Source organism: Capra hircus, chromosome 17 (genome assembly GCF_001704415.2).
Source record: "Capra hircus breed San Clemente chromosome 17, ASM170441v1, whole genome shotgun sequence".
NCBI lineage: Eukaryota > Metazoa > Chordata > Mammalia > Artiodactyla > Bovidae > Capra > Capra hircus.
The window spans coordinates 9,157,946-9,178,572 of record NC_030824.1 but is presented as its reverse complement, the minus strand read 5'-3'; the positions used below and the strand labels follow the sequence as shown (position 1 = coordinate 9,178,572).

The following is a 20,627-nucleotide window of genomic DNA, read 5'->3' as shown; positions in this document are numbered from 1 at the left end:
ATGTTCTTTCTTCATAGGGATAATTTTATTCCCAGTAGAATTAGCATTTTCAGATATACCCCTTCTGTTTCTGTAGGTGGTGTTTAAATTTTTCTTCAGCCCACAAACTGAAAGGAATCGAGACATCATTCGACGGTCAGGATTGCTTCTTTGGCAGTTGTTGATGGCACCCAAAGATCAAATTTGCCCTGAAATTCAGAAGGAGGTCTGCCTTGCCATCAGGTAATCAGCACATGATTTTCTTAGTGCTCTCTACCAAAGGCTTCTTCTGTGCTTCATTGTAATTGTCCCTCTAGGCTGTTAGCCTCCCATGTCTCCTCCCCCATCCCATAGTCAGGACCTCAGGGACTCAGACGTTCCTCATGTATGATGGATCTTAAAACAGCAAAAGAAAAAAACAGTCCCTATAAGTAGATATTTTGGTGGTTTGCAAATAGATGTTCTTCTCATTTGGGTCAAAGTGTGGCAAGGTGGTTATGAAACCGGCTTTGGGGGACTTCCCTGGTGGTCCAGTGGCTAATACTTCGCACTCCCAGTGCAGGGGGCCCAGGTTTGATCCGTGGTTGGGGAACTAGATCCCACATGCTACAACTATGAGTTTACATGCTGCAACTGAGTCCCACGCAGCCAAATAAATAAAAAAGGAAATAGGCTTTGGCACCAGGCAGACCTGGATTCTAGTCTTTGCTCTGCCAGTTACTTCTCAAATGATTTTCTGCCACAATCTACATCTAGCTGGCTTCACTACAGTGATTTTGTATAACTCAGTTCTCTTTAACTGGTTCAGCATCTAGCCTCAGATAAGGTATCATTTTGGTAATTCACGAATATGAGCAGTGGGATCCTGTTTATCAAGAAGGTCATTGGGCTGAATCACAACAGTAAATTTAGGTTCAACTGCCTTTTTAGTGGTGAAACTGTACTCAGAATGGCATCTTTAATAAAAATTTTAAAACTTAGAGTTTGGATATTCTAGAACATGTGTGTAAAAACTTTTCAACTTTTCTGTCATTTCAGCTCTGGTTTAAATATCTTGTACCCAGGTGAAACTGAAATCAATAACTTACTTAAGCTGGTCTTAACAGAAGGTGAGAATTATCCTTTAATTACCCTTGAAAAACCATCCTTTTTTTGTCCCTAAGGAAATGACTGAATTTTATTTTTTTCTTCATGTCTATTAGTATTATTTTAAAAAGTGCACATATGCCAACACTTATACGAGATTGAAAGCAGAAACCATATTCTATATATTGTCAAGCTTTGTAAACCTCTTTCTAGCCCCACTGTATAGCATAATGTACCTGGCTGTAGATGTGCAAAGAACGTTAAAGATAATGATTTCTTGGGATTTCTAAGCCAGTTATTCCCCCACACATTAAAACTCAACTTTTAAGGTTAGACTCAATGACGGCAACAAAACTCACCTTGTTAAGGACACTCTGCATTTATAAGCAACATTAGTTTAAAGAATTAGAAATCACACTTCATGAAATATCAAGACAGTAACTCCACTTTAATCAGGATTTGCTGGTTAAAGAAAGTCTGATTGGTTGTGATACAGTTTTTGCTGCTGTTTGTCTTAGTACATGTGCCTGGTGCCCCTCAATTGTCAACAGTCTTCTCATTTACAAACTTAAAAAAAAAATAGTATCAGTTTTCTAAGCATGGTTGGTAAGATAGTTTATGGAGCTTTGTTCTGTGCTAGGAGAGAGAAACAGTGGCCTCTCCCAGCTGCGGGATGTGATCCTCACTAATTTAGCTGAACAACTTCAAAACAACCGATTCGGCAGCGAGGAGGAGGATCATTACAGGTGATGTGATATGATTCACTGCAAGCCTTTTCTTAGTGTTTTCCTCAGTAATTAATTTACACTTAAATGTGTTTGATCATCTTGAGTCTCCTGTAATATCTTTTGCTATAATTAGCATGTTAAGTCTAAACTGTGGATCAACTGAAAGATAAAAAAATCCCACAGTTGCCCTAATAAATGATAATAGCACATTTCAGTTTTATGAGTGAAATAGCTTGAGCCTGGCAAAAAGGGTACTTAGCGGAAGTAATAGGTGGAGCTTATTTAGGAAATTTTGGTAAAGGGCATCATCTAATTGCTGGTCTATGAGAGGCTGGGAGGTGTGGCTAGAGCTGGTGAGTAGAGGAAGGTGTGTTTCTGCTATTTATAAAATACTTGAACTAGGTCCTTGAGTACCATTGTGTTTCCATAAATTTAATTTAGACAGTATATCTAGTTGTTAGCATCATTACTAAGTAAGGTGGTTCACTTACAGAGCCAATGAATCTTTTGTATCTGCTATTTGTCATCTTGTACTGATTGTATAAGTTTTATCCTTTTATTAGTTAGCCATCGGTATCTTATTGTTACATTTTTCCTACATTTTAAAGACTAAATGATGAACTTTTACACTACATTCTGAAGATTGTTGTACGAGAATCCTGTATCTTAATCACCAAGTGCCAAACTGTCTCTAAAGATGATTTTCAAAAACTCCTTTCAACTGTGCCTGTAAGTAAAAATGTGTTTAATGAAAGCAAAATTATATCAAGTGTCCTTGTTTTCATTTTACCATTTTAAAGTATGTGTGTACACATGTACTTATACACATGCTTTTCAAGGATAGACTTAATTGATGAAAGTCAATGAACAGCTGTGCTTGTCTTAGAAATGTAGAACTAGACAAATCCACTTACTTTCTCCAAAGACTTTATTCCTCCAGCTTAAATATCTTAATGCAATAAATTGTTAGACTGAATTTGGATGTTTTGATTTTGTATAAAATACTGGGGATTTTCCTTCTATTAATTTTTAATTTAGCATTGTTTTCTAAACCAGCAGTGGTTTACAGAGACTGACAAGAACCAAAAGATTCTTTTAAGGGTTTGGGTAGAGTCTTCTGTCACAGAGATGCATGCGAGGGGTAGACGGGGGAAGAGGAATTACTTATTAAGAGGCAGAAGTTCAAGTATCAGAGTGATTAGTGAGCAATGTATAGCAGAGGGCAGAACGTTATGATAAATGTATTGAAATAAGTCACCTGAGAAGCTAACTTGGTCTGTTTTCTGTACTTTCTCTTTTGCTTCCCTTATCAAAATCTTTTAAAAACGTGAGCCCTTCTTTCAGTACAGTTTAGATCATTTAAATGCCCTTATTTGTATTAAAGGCCGCATCCTCCTGCCTGCGCTATCTGATGGCAGTTCAGAACCACCTTCTCAGTAACACTATTTTGATTAAGCCTGATGAGAATGATGACAGTGACAACTCCTTGCAGGGAGAGACATTGAAGGTACAGGTAAACACCAAGCTTTATTCTAACGATGCTTTCTACCCAATGTGTAAAAGCCCAGCTTAACTGGCTAAATTTCTGTCTATGATGATGTCAGAGTTCACCGTGTGGCCTATATTTTGTGTGAGGTAATATTAGGTCACTCATCTCATAGATTTTTATGTCATTGCACGGTGGTTACCATATTTGTGACACTCCCATAGTGTGTCATCCATGAGCTCCTGTCAGTCTTTTTGTGGCTTTATTTTCATCTGTTTTTAAGAATTGGCACTTAACAAGTGATCTCATATGCACCTGAGAAGTTTAAATATATGTATGTATATGTAATAAATATAGATAAATGAATCTGGGAGTGTAACATTTTAAACAGTTTTGACATCTTGGCTGGTTTATAGTGTTCTCTTGATTCAGATAACTTTAAAAGGGTGATAATTTTCTCATACTCCTTATATTGAATAATTTCTGAACCTATAGTTCATTTCATTTTTGATAATTATTTTTAAGTTAGCTTCTGTGTAAACTCAATAATTTGTTCCCACGTGACAATTTATAGCAATCCACAGATTTCTTTTTTAAATAGCTGTGGTTGTTATAATCTTGACAGATGCTTGAGGCTGTTGTTTGCATTGTTCTTCAGAATTTCATCTTCGTGGGAGAATTAGAGAAATCCATAAGAACTTGATTTTTCTTTAAAATGTTGACAAAACGCACTGAAAACTTAACCAAGAAAGCTATAGCTAAAGATAAAAACCACTATAGTTTGCCCTTTTCTTACCCTTTTACACACACACACACATATAAAAGAGTTCACTGCTAGCTCATATTTATGGGTTTTATCTCATTATGTAATCAGTTTTTAAACAGGCAGAAATACATGAATTAATCATTTAAATTGATGACACTTAATTTGAAAGTGCTCTAATTTCCTAATCAGTATAAAGGAGCCAAAGCCTCTCCCTTGTGAGGCTGCTGTGAGGAATAGAGCTGAGGCCTGTGCAGTGCCTGGATGCGCTGCAGCCCGCAAGTAGTCAGCCCACGAAGGCTGACAGGATGTCATGTAGTCAGTTCAGAATGCCTTTCTCTTAATGATCAAAATGTCTAAATAATACCCCCAAAAGACCCCAGAAAATTCCAACAACAAAAAGCAGTGCTTTTATTTGAAAAGCTAAATGTTACAAATCTGAACTCCTGGAAGGAAATACTCCTGGTAAAAGCAGAATAGGCTGGCTTGTCTAGGAATTCTGGGGAAAAAAAGGATGCACACTTCACCTGAAGGGTTAGAGTGGTTGTATTTTTTTTCCTGATAGGAAATAACTGTCAACTAAACATTTCTATGATCTTAACTAATGTTTCTTAACACGTTATTCAGTACTTGAACTCCCACAAACTCTCTAATAGTTATTCTTAATGTTTAATAGCCTGTAACTGCCTGCTACTTTCATTGAATTTTTAAACTTGCCTGTTTTCAAGTGTAATGGTTTAAAACATTAAGTAAAAAGGTCACTTGCACTGTTTCAGAATGTTGTGTTTTTGTCTCATTTTATTCACCGCCTCTCCATGCGCCTTTTGCTGTTGTGTTTTTCTCTTTAGCTATCCTCATCCTGCCCACGGCATTCTTCCACCTGGACAGTTTCTGGGCTGGTCACCGGGAGCTCTCCTGTGCTGGAGGGGACGGGAGAAACGCCTTTTCTCCCAGGGACTCGGTGTGCTCCCCGTGAAATACTGCGTATTTCTATCAGCACTCCAGACCTTAGCTTCCCAACTCAGATTGTTACTTGCCATCCTTAGCAGAACTTACTGCATTGGGCTTACTCTGGACACTTCACTATTTAATTTAGAAATGCATCATTAAATACATCATTTCATGTTGTCATTGTGAGTGTATCATCATCACAGAGCTTAAAAATAATTGTATGATGTTTCCTACCTAGGAGTTAAAGGTCAGTATTTTGGCTCTTGCTACCCAAATCCTGACTGGATGTGATGAAGTATTGGAAATGCTACAGCAGGTCACAACTGCCCTCATAAATAGTGACATACCCGACCGGGAGCAGAGGTGAGGACTTGGGTTGTGAACTGTGGCCTGCTGCCCTTCAGGAAGAATTTGCTTATGAAAGCGAAATCTTTTAGAACAGAACTACCACATGCTCACTTAATTCTTAGGCATTTTTGTTGAGACCAGGTTGGAATGGCAAGTGTCTCAAAGCCAAACACAGTTGAAATCTTTAATGGTGCTTTTAGGGAGGAGTGGGCTGGCAGCCATGATCTGAGGGCCACAAGGTGTGGACACCGTCCTCTCTGACACATGGGCCTTTCCTTTCATTGCCTCGCTCAGCGCTGTGTGCACTTAGTTTCCTCATGGTGAATACTTGAGAGAGGAGGCAGTGACTCAGTGACACAGATAAAGAACTGCTCTGCAAGAGACGACACTGACACAATATCCCAAGACTTTACTGCAGTTTTACTTCTCCAAATACAAGAGTGATCTATTCAGAGGGTAAACCTCTCTTTCCCAGTACTAAAGCTCTTTCTCAGTCCTCCCCATTAAGATTTCTGCTATGGTTTCTTGTCAGAGATGAGTTACATCCTGTGTTTCTTGATTATTTCATTGTTGAGACGCTTATCTGAAACAGCGCCCTGCAGTGTCTTTTTTCTCCAGTTATGCTGTCTGTCCCATGTCCCTGTTTCTTGCCCACTCCCAGAGGGCAGGTGGGCAGGCTAGAGCTGCCAACAATATGATCCAGAAAGGCATTGCACTGGGGCTTGTTGGGACATGTCAGGTTCACTGTGGGTGTGTGGAGCAGATCTGCCTGGGGAGGACATACAGTCCATACAGTCCGAGAGCCGGGGAGATGTGAGGGATGTCTCTGGTTCCAACCCCAGCATCCTGAGTAGTTTAGAGAATTTACATAACCTGCATGTTTCTTTGGATGAGTCACATACCTTCTTTCTTCGAGCAGAGGATGAGTTATTAAGAATAGGATTTTAGGTAATCATTTCACAATATATACATGTATCAAATCATTATATTGTACATCTTAAATTTATACAGTGATGTCAGTTATATGTCAATAAAACACAGGGGACGGGGGGAAGAGCATGATTTTAAAGACAAATTTAAAAATCTACTTGCCTCTGTCCCACATGGGAACCAGTTTCTTTAGGCAGCTGAGTCAGTGTTGTAGCCATTCCCTGTGTCCTTATCAGAGATTCAGTGCAACACTGCAACCTGCAGCCCCAGAGCCAAAGGAACTTGCAGGTGGTAACTAGAGTACCTGTTTGCATTTTAGAACCCATTTATAAAGTGCTTCGAAGGTGCTATGAAATGCACCATATAAACTTGGTAGGGCAAAAAAAAATCACAGTTCAAAGGTAAAATCTATTACTAGATTTCTGTTCTTTCCCTCTCCCTCATGGGAGGTGGGACATTTGTAGACTGAATTGCTGGAACAATAAATGCTTGGCTAGTACCAGGAGATGCAGTTTAAGAGAATGTGTCAAAGAATAACGATAGTGGCTTCTTCTCATCCCTGAGAATTGATGAAGCTGTATGTTTTCTTGAACTTTTGTAGGTTAAAAGGCTTGGAACAAGTTACTAAGGCTACTATGCTTGGTCACCTTCTCCCAGTGTTACTCACTTCCCTGATGCATCCAAATTTACAAACTTTGACCATGGCCGACGCCCTGATGCCTCAGCTAGTGCAGCTGGTACTCTATACCAGTCAGGTATGGTCCTAAGGTGTGCCAAATTGAACTGCTCTTTGGGAGCAGAAAATGAAATAAAGGTGCAATGAAGCCAAACATTGTGTCATAAAAATAAGTTGAACTAGTAAACAGTTCAACTAGGGGAAACAGTTTGACTAAATTACTTACTGCATTCATTTAACAAATATTGCCAGTGAACTGTAAAAATGCTATCTATGGCACGACTGAGATCCTTCCATTATATTTAGTCTCCTGAGCCCTTGCTGGATATTGGTAATGAATATAAATGATATGTTCCAGAGTTAAAATGATATTAAGTGGTCTAAGTAGCAAAGCATTTCTTAGTGAAAGAGAACAGACTGGGATTGTGAAAAGATGACTTAAGTGAGAATTCTAAGTTTGGCTCTAGTACCATCCAGATGGGCGTCTTTGATAGCTCAGTTGGTAAAGAATCCGCCTGCAGTGCAGGAGACACCAGTTTGATTCCTGGGTCGGGAAGATCTGCTGGAGAAGGGATAGGCTACCCACTCCAGTATTCTTGGGCTTCCTTGGTGGCTCAGCTGGTAAAGAATCTGCCTGCAATGCAGGAGACCTGGGTTGAATCCCCGGGTTGGGAAGATCCCCTGGAGAAGGGAAAGGTTACCCACTCCAGTCTTCTGGCTTGGAGAATTCCATGGACTGTATAGTCCATGGGGTCACAAAGAGTCAGATACGACCGAGCAACTTTCACTTTCACCATCCAGATAACTGAACATGTAAGCACTTTAGGACACGATGCTTTTGTGTTTCAGACGGCTTTGCTGCTTAAAACCCAGTGTCCGGTTTTTGCTGAGGTGAGCTGTTCCCCATGTGGTGCATCAGACCAGAAGGGCAGGCTTTTGCCGGATGAGAGGTAAGGAGCACTGCTTCCTGCAGAACCTCGGCCATGTTTTCCTCTGGTGAAAGCCTACTACTCCCTTTGTAGTACTCCCTTTCTGATTTTTTTAACTGGGAAAAGACAGAGACTTCAGGGCCAAACCTTTACAGATAATTAAGAGAATGGCTTTGGAGATTATAGGAACAGGTTAGAATAAATTTCCCTGCAGATCAAGAGATTAGTTCAAAACTGAAAAATTTTCATATACTAATGATGGAAATGTACAGCTTGACAGTTTCTTAACAAGGAAAAATATATCTACCATGTGATCCAGCTATTCCACTTCTAGGTATGTACACAAAAGAAAAGAAGGCACAGATTCTTACAGAGACTTGTATGTGAAGGTTCACACAACAGCTTTAGTTAGAATAGTCCAAAATAAGAAACAAGTCCAAATGTCCATCAACAAGTGAAAGGGTAACACACTGTGGTGTATCTGTGTAGTGGAATCCTATTCAGCAATAAAAATGAATGAACCACTGATATTTTCAACAATACAGGTGAGTCTTAGAATACTTAGGCTGAGTGAAAGAAAATGAAGAAGTGACCACCAGGATTCCCATGAGGAAGAAGGAGACTTCAAAGGTGTATACAGAAGGCTAAGCTTATCAAAATGTATACTTTAAATATGTGCTATCTATTATATGTTAATTACTTCTCACTAAAGCTGTCTTTAAGAACACTGATCAGAAAGGAAGGACTTCCTGGTTTTTCTAGAGCAGCATGCTATCCAGTTGAGCTTTCTGTGGTGATAAAAGTCTGTATCTCTGTTCAGTGCTGTCGCCCATGGCCACCTGCTGTTATTGACCTCTTTCTGAGTGGCCAGTGTGGCCAAGAAACTGAATTTTAATTGTGTTTCATTTAGATTCAATTTAAATGGCCACACTTGACAAAGTAACCCCCCACATTGGATAGCACAAAGCTGAAACAGAAAAAGAGAATTCCACAACAGCTGAGTTTAGGGTATAGGAGTTTGCATTCCATGATACAGACTCGGGCTGTGAAGACCCTGAGAGTTGAATTACAATAGAGACGAGGACCTCAAAGGCACTTTTCCTTAGTAAAAATTATAGCAAAAGTAGTCATGTAGACTCATGGGGTTTTTAACAGTTGGCATTTTAGTTATCAACAAGAGGAGACTTTGCAGGACCCTTCCTGTGCGATTTGGAAAGTAGCCAGTCTTAAAGGCCCTTTACAGTATCTTTTTTTTCCCCTGAGGAATTTTAAATGAGAGTTGGCAAGGTGGTCTTCTTCTGGGTATGAATTCGGCTTCTCCCTTGAAAAAAAAGGGAGGGGGGGAATGCAAGTATATTGTCTAACAAAGGAAAAAGAACCTTAAATATAGGAGTTTAAAAAACATTTCTGGGGACTTAGGTGGTGGTCCAGTGGCTAAGACTCTGCACTTACACTGCACGGTGGGCCTGGGTTTGATCCCTGGTCGGGGAACTAGATCCTACATGCTACACAGTGCAGTGCGGCCAATAATAAATAAAAGGTTTTTTGTTTGTTTGTTTTTGGTTACAGTGTTGTCGTACTGCATATTGTAGAAAATTAAAGCAAAATTTCTTAACCTTTCGTATTTTACTGTGTATACTTTTTCCTTCCCTTTCTGTTAAGCTCCATTGCTTTCTCTTTGTCTGGTTTTAGAATGCTGGAAGAGAAGGAGGAGCCAGGGTTTCTCACTGGTTTAAAGATTCCTGCTCCATGGGCTGCTGGGAAGACTGTGGAAACAGTCCACCCTGTCAGAGACAACTATAAATTTAAAGAAACTGTCCACATCCCCGGAGCTCGCTGCCTGTACCTTAGATTTGATAGCAGATGCTCTTCGCAATATGACTATGACAAAGTAAGCAAGAACTGCTTTAGTGTTGGTTTCACCTCTAATAAGCTGTTTTCTTTAGATGCTTCTTATTTTTCTTTGCTGCTGGTCACCATTCTTGACTTATTTCTGTCTGCAGAGATCTCTTAGGGAGAACTTTCTAAGATAACGCCTTAAAGGGTAGTGACTGGCAGAGTCAGAGCCAGCACCTCTGCAGTCCAAGAGCAGTGTTTTAATGACATGTTGAAAGTGGACTTTTGTAAGCTTTCAAAAGTGCTGCATGCTGTTCACCTCTTGCCTTCCCTCTGTGCTTGGGATTCCTGTGGATGTGAGTGTCCATTCACTTCAAAAGGTCTCGCTGCCCAGTTCTTGGGGCTTCTCATGTATCTTTTGGGAGAAGGTGGCTTTTTATAGAAGGGCTTCAGATGTGCCTAGGACCTGGTTTATATTTATTTAAATTATTTGTTCTTCTTTGCCCTTATCTCAGAGCCCACATAGTTTGAGGAATTATAGTTTTTAACCTAGTGGCTTAACAATAGTAAGTAAAAGAAATCATTTTAGGGGTTGAAGTATTTTCCTTTGTTTCTAATTGTTGCATTGCAAACCATTCTGTTGAACTTATGTGGAAAGGCTAATAAAATTGTGACATGTAACACAGGTACAGCTGAAGGATTGTCTGATAGTGTTGTATGCACACAGGGTTTTTTTATGTGAATTGTTAATTATCTGTTGTCTTTTTCTGTGAACTGGATAAGGGCAAATGATCTTAAATGCCTTGAAGGGAGGGTTTTAGGTTAAAAATAGAGAACTTGTTAACTGTAAATACTGAGATGGTGAAACACATTACTGGGCAAATTATAGTATCCTCTTTCCCCCCTTATCTTCTAGGAGAGTGATGATTCCCAGATGTCTAAAGGGGTTTAAGACTTGCCCCTCAAACTCACCTTAGCCGGAAGCAAGAGAAATTAGAAAATTCTTTAGTGGATTTTCCAAAAAATATACCTCCTGGCATCAGTCTATCCCACTTCATAGCTCCTGGCAGTAGCTACCCCTGTTTCCTACATTCATTTAATAACTATTTAAAATGGAAATGGAAGATGTTACCGTTTTCGCTGGTGTCATTTTGTTTCTCCTTTTAAAAAAAATAGTAACTTGCATCTTCTGATGTAAGCTAACCTCCACCTGCCGTAGACATTAGTGTTAAAATGGAGGCTCAGGGAGGCTTACTACATGGATAAAAGTAACGCTTACTTTTCCAGTGGTCCATGGCTGGTGTCCCCCAAAGGTGCAGAAGGGTAAGAAATCACAAAGTGATGAAGCATCTAGGGCTTAAAATGCAGCTTTTAGATCTGAACTGAACTCAGTGCTGGTCAGAGTACACGTTACAAGATAGAATTTGGTATTTACAGAAGCCAGAGCCTTCTTCCTGTGAAAGTATTTGAATGCCAAATGACCTCTAAATGTTTTTCCTGCATGTTATTAATAGAAAGTTTGTTAACTGTGTATAAATGAATGACTTTTATTGAAGAAAAATACTGATACATGAAAATTGACCCAAGAAGAAGCAGCCCCTTTTCTGACCCAAATTTGTGTCATTTTCTTTTTATACCATTAAGCAACATTCTAAGAATACATGGCTTATTTTCAATTTGTTGCATCTTTTAAAATATTCACTCATTAAATTTTTTTGACTTTTGTTGTTATGTTAGCTATAACCATCTTACCATCTGTATTTGCTCATTTTATTAATTTGGGGGAGGATTTAAGGGGCAAACTATAGCTGTCATTAATAGGCTATATCTCATTACTTAGAATTAAAACAGATTAAAAAAAAAATATGTATAGTAGCTGAGTATAACTTATTTTAATGTGAGGTCCCCAAGCCAATTAAATCATGCTAATATTTGTTACTACTCTGAGGCTACCCTGTAAATACCAATGGCTGATTGCATCTAAACCAGTATCAGTTGTACCTAAAGAAAAAAAATCAGGAAATATTAGTTATAATGACCCCAGTGCCTGGTTATAAATGTGTTTTTAAACAAACATTTTTTTGCAGCCTTTTTATTTGTAGATGTTGTTTTTGTTTTTCTTTTACAGTCTAACAGTATATTTTCTGTTTTGAAGTTGGTGATATACGCGGGGCCTAACACAAACAGTAGGAAGGTTGCTGAGTATGGAGGCAATACACTGGGATATGGCAGCCGTAGTGTCTTAGGAACTGGTTGGCCGAAAGACTTGGTAAAGGTATGGTATTCAGGCACATTCGCTTCCTAGAAAAGAAAATGACCTTGCATTCCTCATGGGCCCAAGGATTAACTGTAACTCTAGAGAAAATTTGCCATGGGGACTTTTATTGAGGTGGGGGTCTTGGATAGGCCTTAAACTCACTAGAATGAGCTTCCTTTCATTTATAAGACGTCAAACCCCTATCCACTCCAGAGCTTGGATCTTTTCCATAGGTCACTCCATGGGCTGAGGTGGAGCATCTTTTCCCCGGCCATGGAAAGGACGGCTAGTTCTTCCCGCTCACTTGTTGTCTAGACTCCCTCATGAGGGGTGTCCTAGAACCACAGGGCTGTTGCCTTTTTAAAATATGGAATCAATGTTTTCAAATGAACTGGGGACTTGAGAGCAAAAACAATGATCCATTCTCAAACTGATGAGATTGGAGCCATGCTTTGTAATGTGGGCTTCAACTTGAAGTATGTCTACCTAGAATATAAATATGAACGAAAATGCCCATTGAGACCTGCAGACCTCTCCAGAGTCTGTTCCCATAGCCTTTTTCTCAAATACATTACATACCTGCTTTAATTCAGCCACAGGCAGCAAGTTACCTCCAGATGGGTGGCCCAGATGCAGCCAGATCAGATTAGCACAAGACTGAATTGTTTTCTGATTTCCTACGTTTTGTCTCTTACTCACGTTGTTGGTTCTGCAACACAGAGCATGGTCTTTCAGCACTCTCTCTGTGTTCTTCAAGACATTGTCTATTTGCCCACCTTATTGGCACAAGTAAGGTGGTAATAGTGGAGAGGGGAAGGCAGAAAGCGCAGAAACCTGGGGAATTTATTGAAGTTAGGCTCAAGATTTGATCTTTACTCTGGTCCCACCATTGGGCAATTGTGGCCCATTTCACAGATGCCTCATTCCCAAAGCTCCCTGGTCAGGAGAGACAGCTGAAAGGTTGGTTTCCAGCTGAGAGGGGATGGAATTTGAATCGAAAAGCAAGTGAGGAAAGGAGTGAAATATTGCTGTGGTCCTTTTCGAAAGTAAATCTCTAAAATTCATTGCTCTCTTGCAAATTGTGTGTTTTGTTTTTAAAGTGCATTTTCCCCCCTTAAATTTTAAGGTGGAAGGAGATACAGTCACCTTCTCCTTTGAAATGAGAAGTGGCCGTGAACACAACACTCCCGATAAGGCTATGTGGGGCTTTGCTTGCACAGTTCGCGCTCAGGTATTTGAACCTAACCACTGCTGTGGGCAGAATGTACTTTTTCCTGTGTGCCTTGGTTACGTACATCATATTTGCCTTGGAAACAGGGCAGAATATGAGCTACTGTTTCATCCATCTCTTCCACTTGGCTGTAGTAAGACCATTAACAGAAGTTATAGTTTCATGGACTAAAACTAGCTAAGACCTAAACTCAGTGTAGCACCACAGAAAGAATCCCTTGTTAGGGGCCCAGCTTCAAAGCCTGGAGAGGTGGTCTGCCGCTAGCGTCTCTCCAGGGGGTGAGGAAGACTGAACACCTGATAGAAGTAAGCACTTGGGTTCTGGTTTTCAAAGCAGTAGAATTGGATTCTTTTTATTCAGTTCCCAAAGGCTCTTCTTGCCGGTCTAGATCTGTCTGTGCTTATTTACTCATGTTACACTCTGTATATAGTTTAAATCTACTCATTTTAATAGTGCCAGTTACTTTCCTCCCAGGAATCTATTTAAATAAATTCTTCTCCCACATGGAAAAAGAGAGGAAGAGAGAGTAGTAAGAGTTCTCCTAACCCCTCTAGTTGACTGATTTGTATAACGCATTTTAGCACTGGGAGGTTGCTTAAGTTTAACCAAGCCAAGACTCTCTAGACTGGGATTATCTTCTAGAATGTAAGCTCCATGAGGGCAGGCATCTTCATTTTGTTCTCTGCTTTCTCTCAGGCACCTAGCACAATGGCTGGTACACACTAGGCACTCAGTGAATAGTTATTGAATGAATTCAGTGTAATCATTGACAGCATCTTCGTTCAGGCACAGGATGGAGGTGGCAAAACACGACAGTGCTTTATGCCTGGATAGTTCAGCAGAGAGGAAGCCGTCCAAAAGATCTCGCATGTGTTTTGTGCTGTATCTAATGTGGAGTCTTATTGGCTCTTCTCTCTCCAGAATTGTGTTGAGACTTCACTCTGTGGTCATTCCAGAGCCACCATCTGTCTCCTCATGGTGTTGGGTGCTGTCTCTGTGTCCCGTAGCAATGATACTTGACGCTGCTCTGTGAGCCCTCGTGGTTGGGGACAGTGCAGCGTGATGCAGCGCAGGTGACATGCTCCGCCGTGTAACTGACCAGTGCGGTTTGCCCTGTCTGCATTGTAGGAGTCTTCGGAGGATGTGTCAGGAGGCTTACCCTTTCTGGTAGACCTGGCTTTAGGTCTATCTGTGTTAGCTTGTTCCATGTTAAGAATCCTATACAACGGACCAGAAATTACCAAAGAAGAAGAAACCTGTCAGGAGCTGTTGCGGTCCAAACTTTTACAAAGGTAACAAAGACTTCAGATCAGACTGGTTTTGCTCACAAAGGAAAGAGGACTTTATGTGAAAAACTGCTTTTAGTACATTTCCCAGCTGATTGGGCCTACTGCCTGCCAGTCCTGTGGGTATCTCTGTGTCTAAGAAATAAGATGAAAATTACACCACAGTGCCTTGTGGTCCTTTCTGTACTAAATGTGAAATTGCAGCCTTGAACTGTATAAACCTTTCTCCAACCCAAATATTGTATAATTAAATTAAAGGATCCCCAAAAGGATGGGCAGATGGATAATAAACCAAACAGAGCGAAATGCTTATTCTAGAATCTCAGCTGCGTGTATTTGCGTATTAACCATATATTTTCTTCAACTTTTCTATATATTTAAAAGTTTGCATAATAAAATGTTGGGGAGCAGGCAGAGTCCCAAAGATGGGGTTTCGTGTAATGTTCATTTTTCTTAAGCCTCTGGAGGAGGTTTGATGAATAAGTTCTTAGCACATAGTGTGATCCTTTATGTGCTTAATATATCTGCAAATGTTAAGTAATTTTCCAGATAGAGGAGGAGGTGAAGAATCTCTTTTCTTTATGCTCAGGTGCCAGTGGCAGGTAGAGGCCAACGGTGTGATCTCCCCTGCCCTTACTCCAAGCCCATCTCCGCTGCCTCTGACCATTGAGGAAGACAGAGAGTTCACTTACCCATCTGATGTCCTCGTGCCTCCTGTTGGAAACTACTTTGACCTGCCCCGGATCAGGCTGCCTCCAGGAATCATGATAAAGCTCAGGGAAATTTCTGGGCGTGCTAGACCACAGTTTAGACCAAGTATAAAGTATGTTGCTGTATAGCATTTTATTTTCCCAATGAAAAAATGTTTAAACAAGTGAAGGGGATGCATTTCTTTTTGTAGTCTAGCAAATTAATCTTTCATTTATTTTTATTTTATCTTTGCCCTACCAACTGGCATGCAGGATCTTTGTTCCCCAAGCAGGGATCAAACCTGTGCCCCCTGCATTGGAAGCGTGGAGTCTTAACCATTGTACCATTAGTGACATTCTTGAACCTTTAATTTTACATGTACTTAATGAATGTTAACCAGGTATTGTGGGGAGTACCCCAAGTGGTATTCCCAGTCAACAGGCTTCAAAGTGTGGGCTCTCAGTCAGTAACATTAGTATCACTTGAGAACTTGTTAGTTCTTTAGCCCCATTTCACACCTACTAAATCAGAACCTTTGAAGAATGGGGCCCAAGTTTTCCATATGATTTTGATACAGGCTAACACTTGATGAGTTCTAGGTTTTTCTCAGGTAGTTCAACCTTCTACTTTAAGGAGTCATGGTAGTCATCATGGTTTCCATGGAGTCTGCAGGCATTTATTTGTTTTCGATGCCCAGAGAGATGCTAACGGTCTTTAGAATATGAGGTGTCACAGTGACAAATGTCTTTGTGGTATTCTTGCTTAAAGTCAAGTCTGCTTTGCAGGCCTCTGTTCTGTCTTCCGAGGCAAGATTGGCCATTTCAGAGAGAAAAATTTAAAGAATAGATGAAATTTAATGTGAAAAAATACAAAAGCACCATTGTTTTCAGCCTAACATCCATACGCCTAAAATACTATGAACCATAATACTGCATAAAATGAATTGGCAGATAAATGGTGCCAAAAATCTTTTATTAGCATTGGATCTATTCCAACTTTAATATAACTCCAGCTCAAAATTTTACAAATAGTAGAAAATCAAGTCTGTTTAATTTGTATTTTCAGCTTCATTGGCCAGTGTCAGTTTTACCTGTTAAGTTATTGCCATCTTGTTATGAAAGCCATCATCATGTTCATGCCACTTTATTGTACTAAAGATTGTGTGGTGGATATTTAACATACTTAAAGTGACATTCTTCCATCTATAAAAATACGGTGTTGGTACACCTAGAGCACGGCACGTATCTGACTAGTTTCCCTTGTGATCACAGAGAAGTAATTCAGCCAGATGTGATGGAGGAAATGGTGGTATCATGTGTTATTAAGCACTTGAACTTAGTTGATGCACTGCAGTCCCTAATAAATTTCCAGTATCAAGAAGAACATGCTGAGGAATATGATTTACTGTGTAAAATCATGGGAGAGACATTTAAGAAACTCAATGCCATGGAGAGACAGCTGCAGGTAAGTGAAAGTTAAAAGCATTTAGATGTCTCATAACTTTTGGAAATGACGTCTTTCCTAAAAATTTAACGATGTTTAAAAAGTGATCTGAAAAAGAGAGAAAAAATATTGAATGACTGTATTCTGTAACAGGAACTAACATAGTAGAAAAAGAAGTGTCTGAATTTTGAAAAGTTATTGTGACTAAAATTTCTAAAGTCACAGATTCCTTATTTTGCATCTAGTTTCACGTTGTTTTCTATTTTAATATGTCAGAGTGTTGCAGAATTGGAGCAGAAATGGCAGAGTGAAGTTGATGATGCCATGCAGGGGAAACTGGAGAACAACATGCCTTTCTTCTATGATTATCATTTTAACGAGGTGAGCAAGTTGTATGACTCATCACTGGGCATTGCTGTTTGTCATATTGGGTCGGCCAAAAATTTTGCTCAGGTTTTTCTGTTAACCTCTTTCAGAAAACCCAAACGAACTTTTTGGCCAGCCCAATACAATGATGTATACTGTATGTGGAAATTTAAAAAATGTCATTCTTAAAATGTTGCATACCTCAAAATGTACCCAATCTCTAAAAAAGGTTAAATAAAGTTGATTAGATTAACATGTCAGTGATACAAAGAGTCAGTTACTCAAATTATTCAACTGATTAATAGTTTTATAGAGCAGTTATTATCATTGTCAAATTCTGCTTTCAAGCCTTTTTAAAAAAAGACAAGAGTTATAAGCAATAAAGAAATCCCTGGAAAGTAGTCAATGCCATTTTCAATGGCATTTTTACTATCAAGTAGTAACTTGTAAATGTGCTTCTGGTGTAGAAACATGGACCAAAGGTGGGTTTTTGTCCCTGAAGTTTTCTGTTTCTTGTAACACGTACAGTAAAATTCGGTTTTTGCAGATCCTGCATACCATCTTTTCTTGATTTTTCCTTCTTTAGAACAAAATGAAAGAACTAGAACTTTTGTGTTCAATGAAGGAAGTCTCCTTTGATGGAAATGATCTTGAAAACATGGTGCTATCTCTGAGGTTAGTGATGTTAGTAACTGTGTAAAGCTAATTTATCACTTTGATGCTCAAAATAAAATGCAAAGATCGCATCTCTTAACAGATATTTTTTAAAATATTATGCGTTCACTAAATATTTTAGAGTTGGAACTTCTTTGGTGTTTGGAAATCACGATTTTAACCTTCAGGAGTTAGCATATAGGCATCTAAAACTGGGCAAGAGGAACTAAAACTGGCCACAGTTAAAGCACTGCCTTCCTTGGAGGGGCAGGGAGAAGGCGGGCAATGTTTGTCAGGTTACTTCCATTTCATTTCTCCTCTGTCTTCTCATACCCTCTGTGATTAAACACTTTGGTTTTGGTAAACCAGAGGACGACTAAATGCACATCAGTCTTTCTTTATAGGGAGAAGTTCCTACAAGAAGTGAATTCTCTTATTCAGAAACCCTCGCACCCACTGGCTAAAACGAAGACGTTAGTGAAGAGTCTAATGAACCGAGCCGAGCTGTTGCTGCACGTCACCATTGCGGCCCAGTCTGGCCTCACGAGAAGCATCTCAGGGACCCCCGCGGAAACACCGGGTACTGCTGACAGCAAGCCCCGCAAGGCTCTCTGCGCTAGTCTGTTCATAAAACATATACTAGTTATTTAAAAAAAAAAAAAGAAAGAAAATAACTCTTGTGTACTTGTAGAAAGGAAAAAAAGGAAATTTCAATGTTATTTTGCTTTTTACTTTTTCTAGCCAAGAAATACTTTCCACTGAAGTCATGTGGTGCTTTGTGAGTCATCTGAGCATTGGGGGGTGCCTTGTCACCTGCCTTGTTTAGTTTTGGAGGAGCATCTAAGGAGAGCAGTGACATATATTTTTATAATCCAGTGAGCCTCACTTTCAGATTATAGATTATCATTTTCATAGCAACATATAATTAGTCAACTTTGTGAATCCTGTACTGCCTCATATTTTCCTCTTGAAACTGAGTTTGCATTTCCTCTTTAGTGATTATGTGGAAACTTCTAGCATACATTTGCACTATTAATTTTTTTCCTGGTCACATTTTAATTGTTAGCCTGAGAATACATTTCTCAGGGAAATCAATGAGTCTTCTACTTAAGTCAGATCCACAACACTGGGCAGAGCCCGTAATAGCAAGTGTTAATTCTCACTCAAGAGAATAAGTCGTAAACATGTTCTTAAACGAAAGACTCCATGTCGTCTAGCCCCATTGCCTGATGGACACTATGGAACAAGTGAACTTGTTTTCATCCCAGCTGACTACCCAGGGCTCTTCTCACTAGGGAGAGAAGTCTAGGATGACTCCTAGGTTTCTGATCTCAGTAATAGGGTTTCCCTCCCTGAGAACATCAGGGAAAGCTTTCCAGACATGAGATAATGATCACATGCCACGTGATCTGCTGTGCCACGGCCAGAGGGCTGTGTTAGCCTGAGTTCATTAAAGGCCCCCACAAAAGTTTCCCACTCAGTAAGGCTAGTGGTGCTTTCCAAGAGGCTCTTGGCACCAGAGATGATGAACCAGTAGTTTCCTAAGAGATAATATCTTCAAAAATTATAATTTTTTTAATTGAAGCTATCTAACTGTTCTTAAGACAGATTCAAAATGACCTCAACTTTCTTAACATCTTTTTTCTTAGCTGATCAGCACATGCAGTTTTGTCTGCTTCCATTAAAGTATTCTTTTACAAAACACCTATTTCCTGGATAGGAGCCATATGTCTTATAGGAAGGGCCAGTCAGATTCTTGGAAAAGTGTAATATTTAGTCATACCAGCTGTGATCAAAGCAGAGGTTTCACCAAATGGCAGTAAGTCAGCAAAGTAAATCTAGGATCAAAGGGGGAATCAAAGGCCATCTCTAAAAAAAAATGATCTGCATTTATTTGAATTATTTGCTTCCAGAGACTATTTTCTCTGTCCTCTCTTGATTTTTAGAATCCTTATATTAAAGTTAACAATGGGAATTCCCTGGCAGTCCCGTGGTTAGGACTCCTAGCTTTCCCTCCTGAGGACTCTGGTTTAATCCCTGGTTAGGGAACTAAGATCCCACCAGCCACATGGCCTGGCCGAAATAAATAAAAACATAAAGTTAACACTGTTAGTTTATGAAATTAAATGAATTTTTCAGGTTTTCTTTGGAAACTCAATTTAATAAAAGAATGTGGTTTTTCAAGCTGAAGTAATTTTTAACCTTGGTATTTGAGGTTGAAACCTCAGTTTTCAAATTTTTTAAAAATTGGCCTAAAAATCATCTATGTGTTGTGCTGGCTGGTTTGGGGGCCAATTTCCTGGAAAACGAAGGTACTCTTAGTTTGGTGGTTCCTTGTTGGTTTCTGCTGTCGCTGTGTCATTCTTACAAATAGGATAGCAGATATGTCAACCTTCTTTTTCCTTTCTGTTCCAGCTTGTAAATCAGCCTCTGAAACAAAGGTGATCTCTCATGCTGTGCGGCAGCCTGTTTTCCTTCGCAGCATGTCGGCTCCTTCTGACCTGGAAATGATCGGTAATGAAGATTTGGAATTTACTAGAGCAAATCAGAGGTAAATAGCTGAGGGCCAAGGTCGGATCGGCACCTGCTGCCACGCACCTTCACCACAACACACTCCCTGAGCGGGTCTCTTGTTTGGCCGCAGGCGGCGCCACGTGACCAGCCACCGCAGCAGCTCCTTCACACTCCTGCAGTCATTGGCCATAGAGGACAGCAGGGACAAGCCCACCTACAGCGTCCTGCTGGGGCAGCTGTTTGCTTTCATCGGCACCAACCCTGACCAAGCTGTACGTCCATGTTTTTTGTTTGTTCTGTAATGTTTATTTGTTTGAGCATGCTGGGTCTTAATTGTGGCATGTGGGATCTAGTTCCCCAACCAGGAACTGAGCCCGGGTCCCCTGCACTGTGAACTCAGAGCTCCAGCTGCTGGACCGCTGCGGATGTCCCTGTACATCATGTTTTGCCAAGTAGCTGAGTAGCGTGAGAGGT

General features: G+C 39.9%; 1 protein-coding gene across 5 annotated transcripts in view; it reads left to right on the top strand.

Annotated features, from left to right (window-relative positions):
• Positions 1-20,627, top strand: part of HECTD4 (HECT domain E3 ubiquitin protein ligase 4) — a 167,455-nt gene that overhangs the window by 87,127 nt on the left and 59,701 nt on the right. For 2 of the 5 annotated variants that reach the window (XM_018061149.1, XM_018061150.1), the window contains exons 13-31: positions 77-222; positions 1,018-1,088; positions 1,706-1,811; positions 2,402-2,522; positions 3,178-3,306; positions 5,232-5,356; positions 6,873-7,026; positions 7,797-7,897; positions 9,569-9,767; positions 11,841-11,987; positions 13,096-13,200; positions 14,329-14,492; positions 15,076-15,309; positions 16,448-16,640; positions 16,896-17,000; positions 17,572-17,660; positions 18,044-18,219; positions 20,055-20,190; positions 20,284-20,425. In XM_018061149.1, coding sequence (XP_017916638.1) covers positions 77-222; positions 1,018-1,088; positions 1,706-1,811; positions 2,402-2,522; positions 3,178-3,306; positions 5,232-5,356; positions 6,873-7,026; positions 7,797-7,897; positions 9,569-9,767; positions 11,841-11,987; positions 13,096-13,200; positions 14,329-14,492; positions 15,076-15,309; positions 16,448-16,640; positions 16,896-17,000; positions 17,572-17,660; positions 18,044-18,219; positions 20,055-20,190; positions 20,284-20,425 — 2,643 coding nt within the window. The remainder of the gene's footprint in view (positions 1-76; positions 223-1,017; positions 1,089-1,705; positions 1,812-2,401; positions 2,523-3,177; positions 3,307-5,231; positions 5,357-6,872; positions 7,027-7,796; positions 7,898-9,568; positions 9,768-11,840; positions 11,988-13,095; positions 13,201-14,328; positions 14,493-15,075; positions 15,310-16,447; positions 16,641-16,895; positions 17,001-17,571; positions 17,661-18,043; positions 18,220-20,054; positions 20,191-20,283; positions 20,426-20,627) is intronic. The other 3 variants (XM_018061154.1, XM_018061152.1, XM_018061153.1) reach the window with 3 other exon arrangements.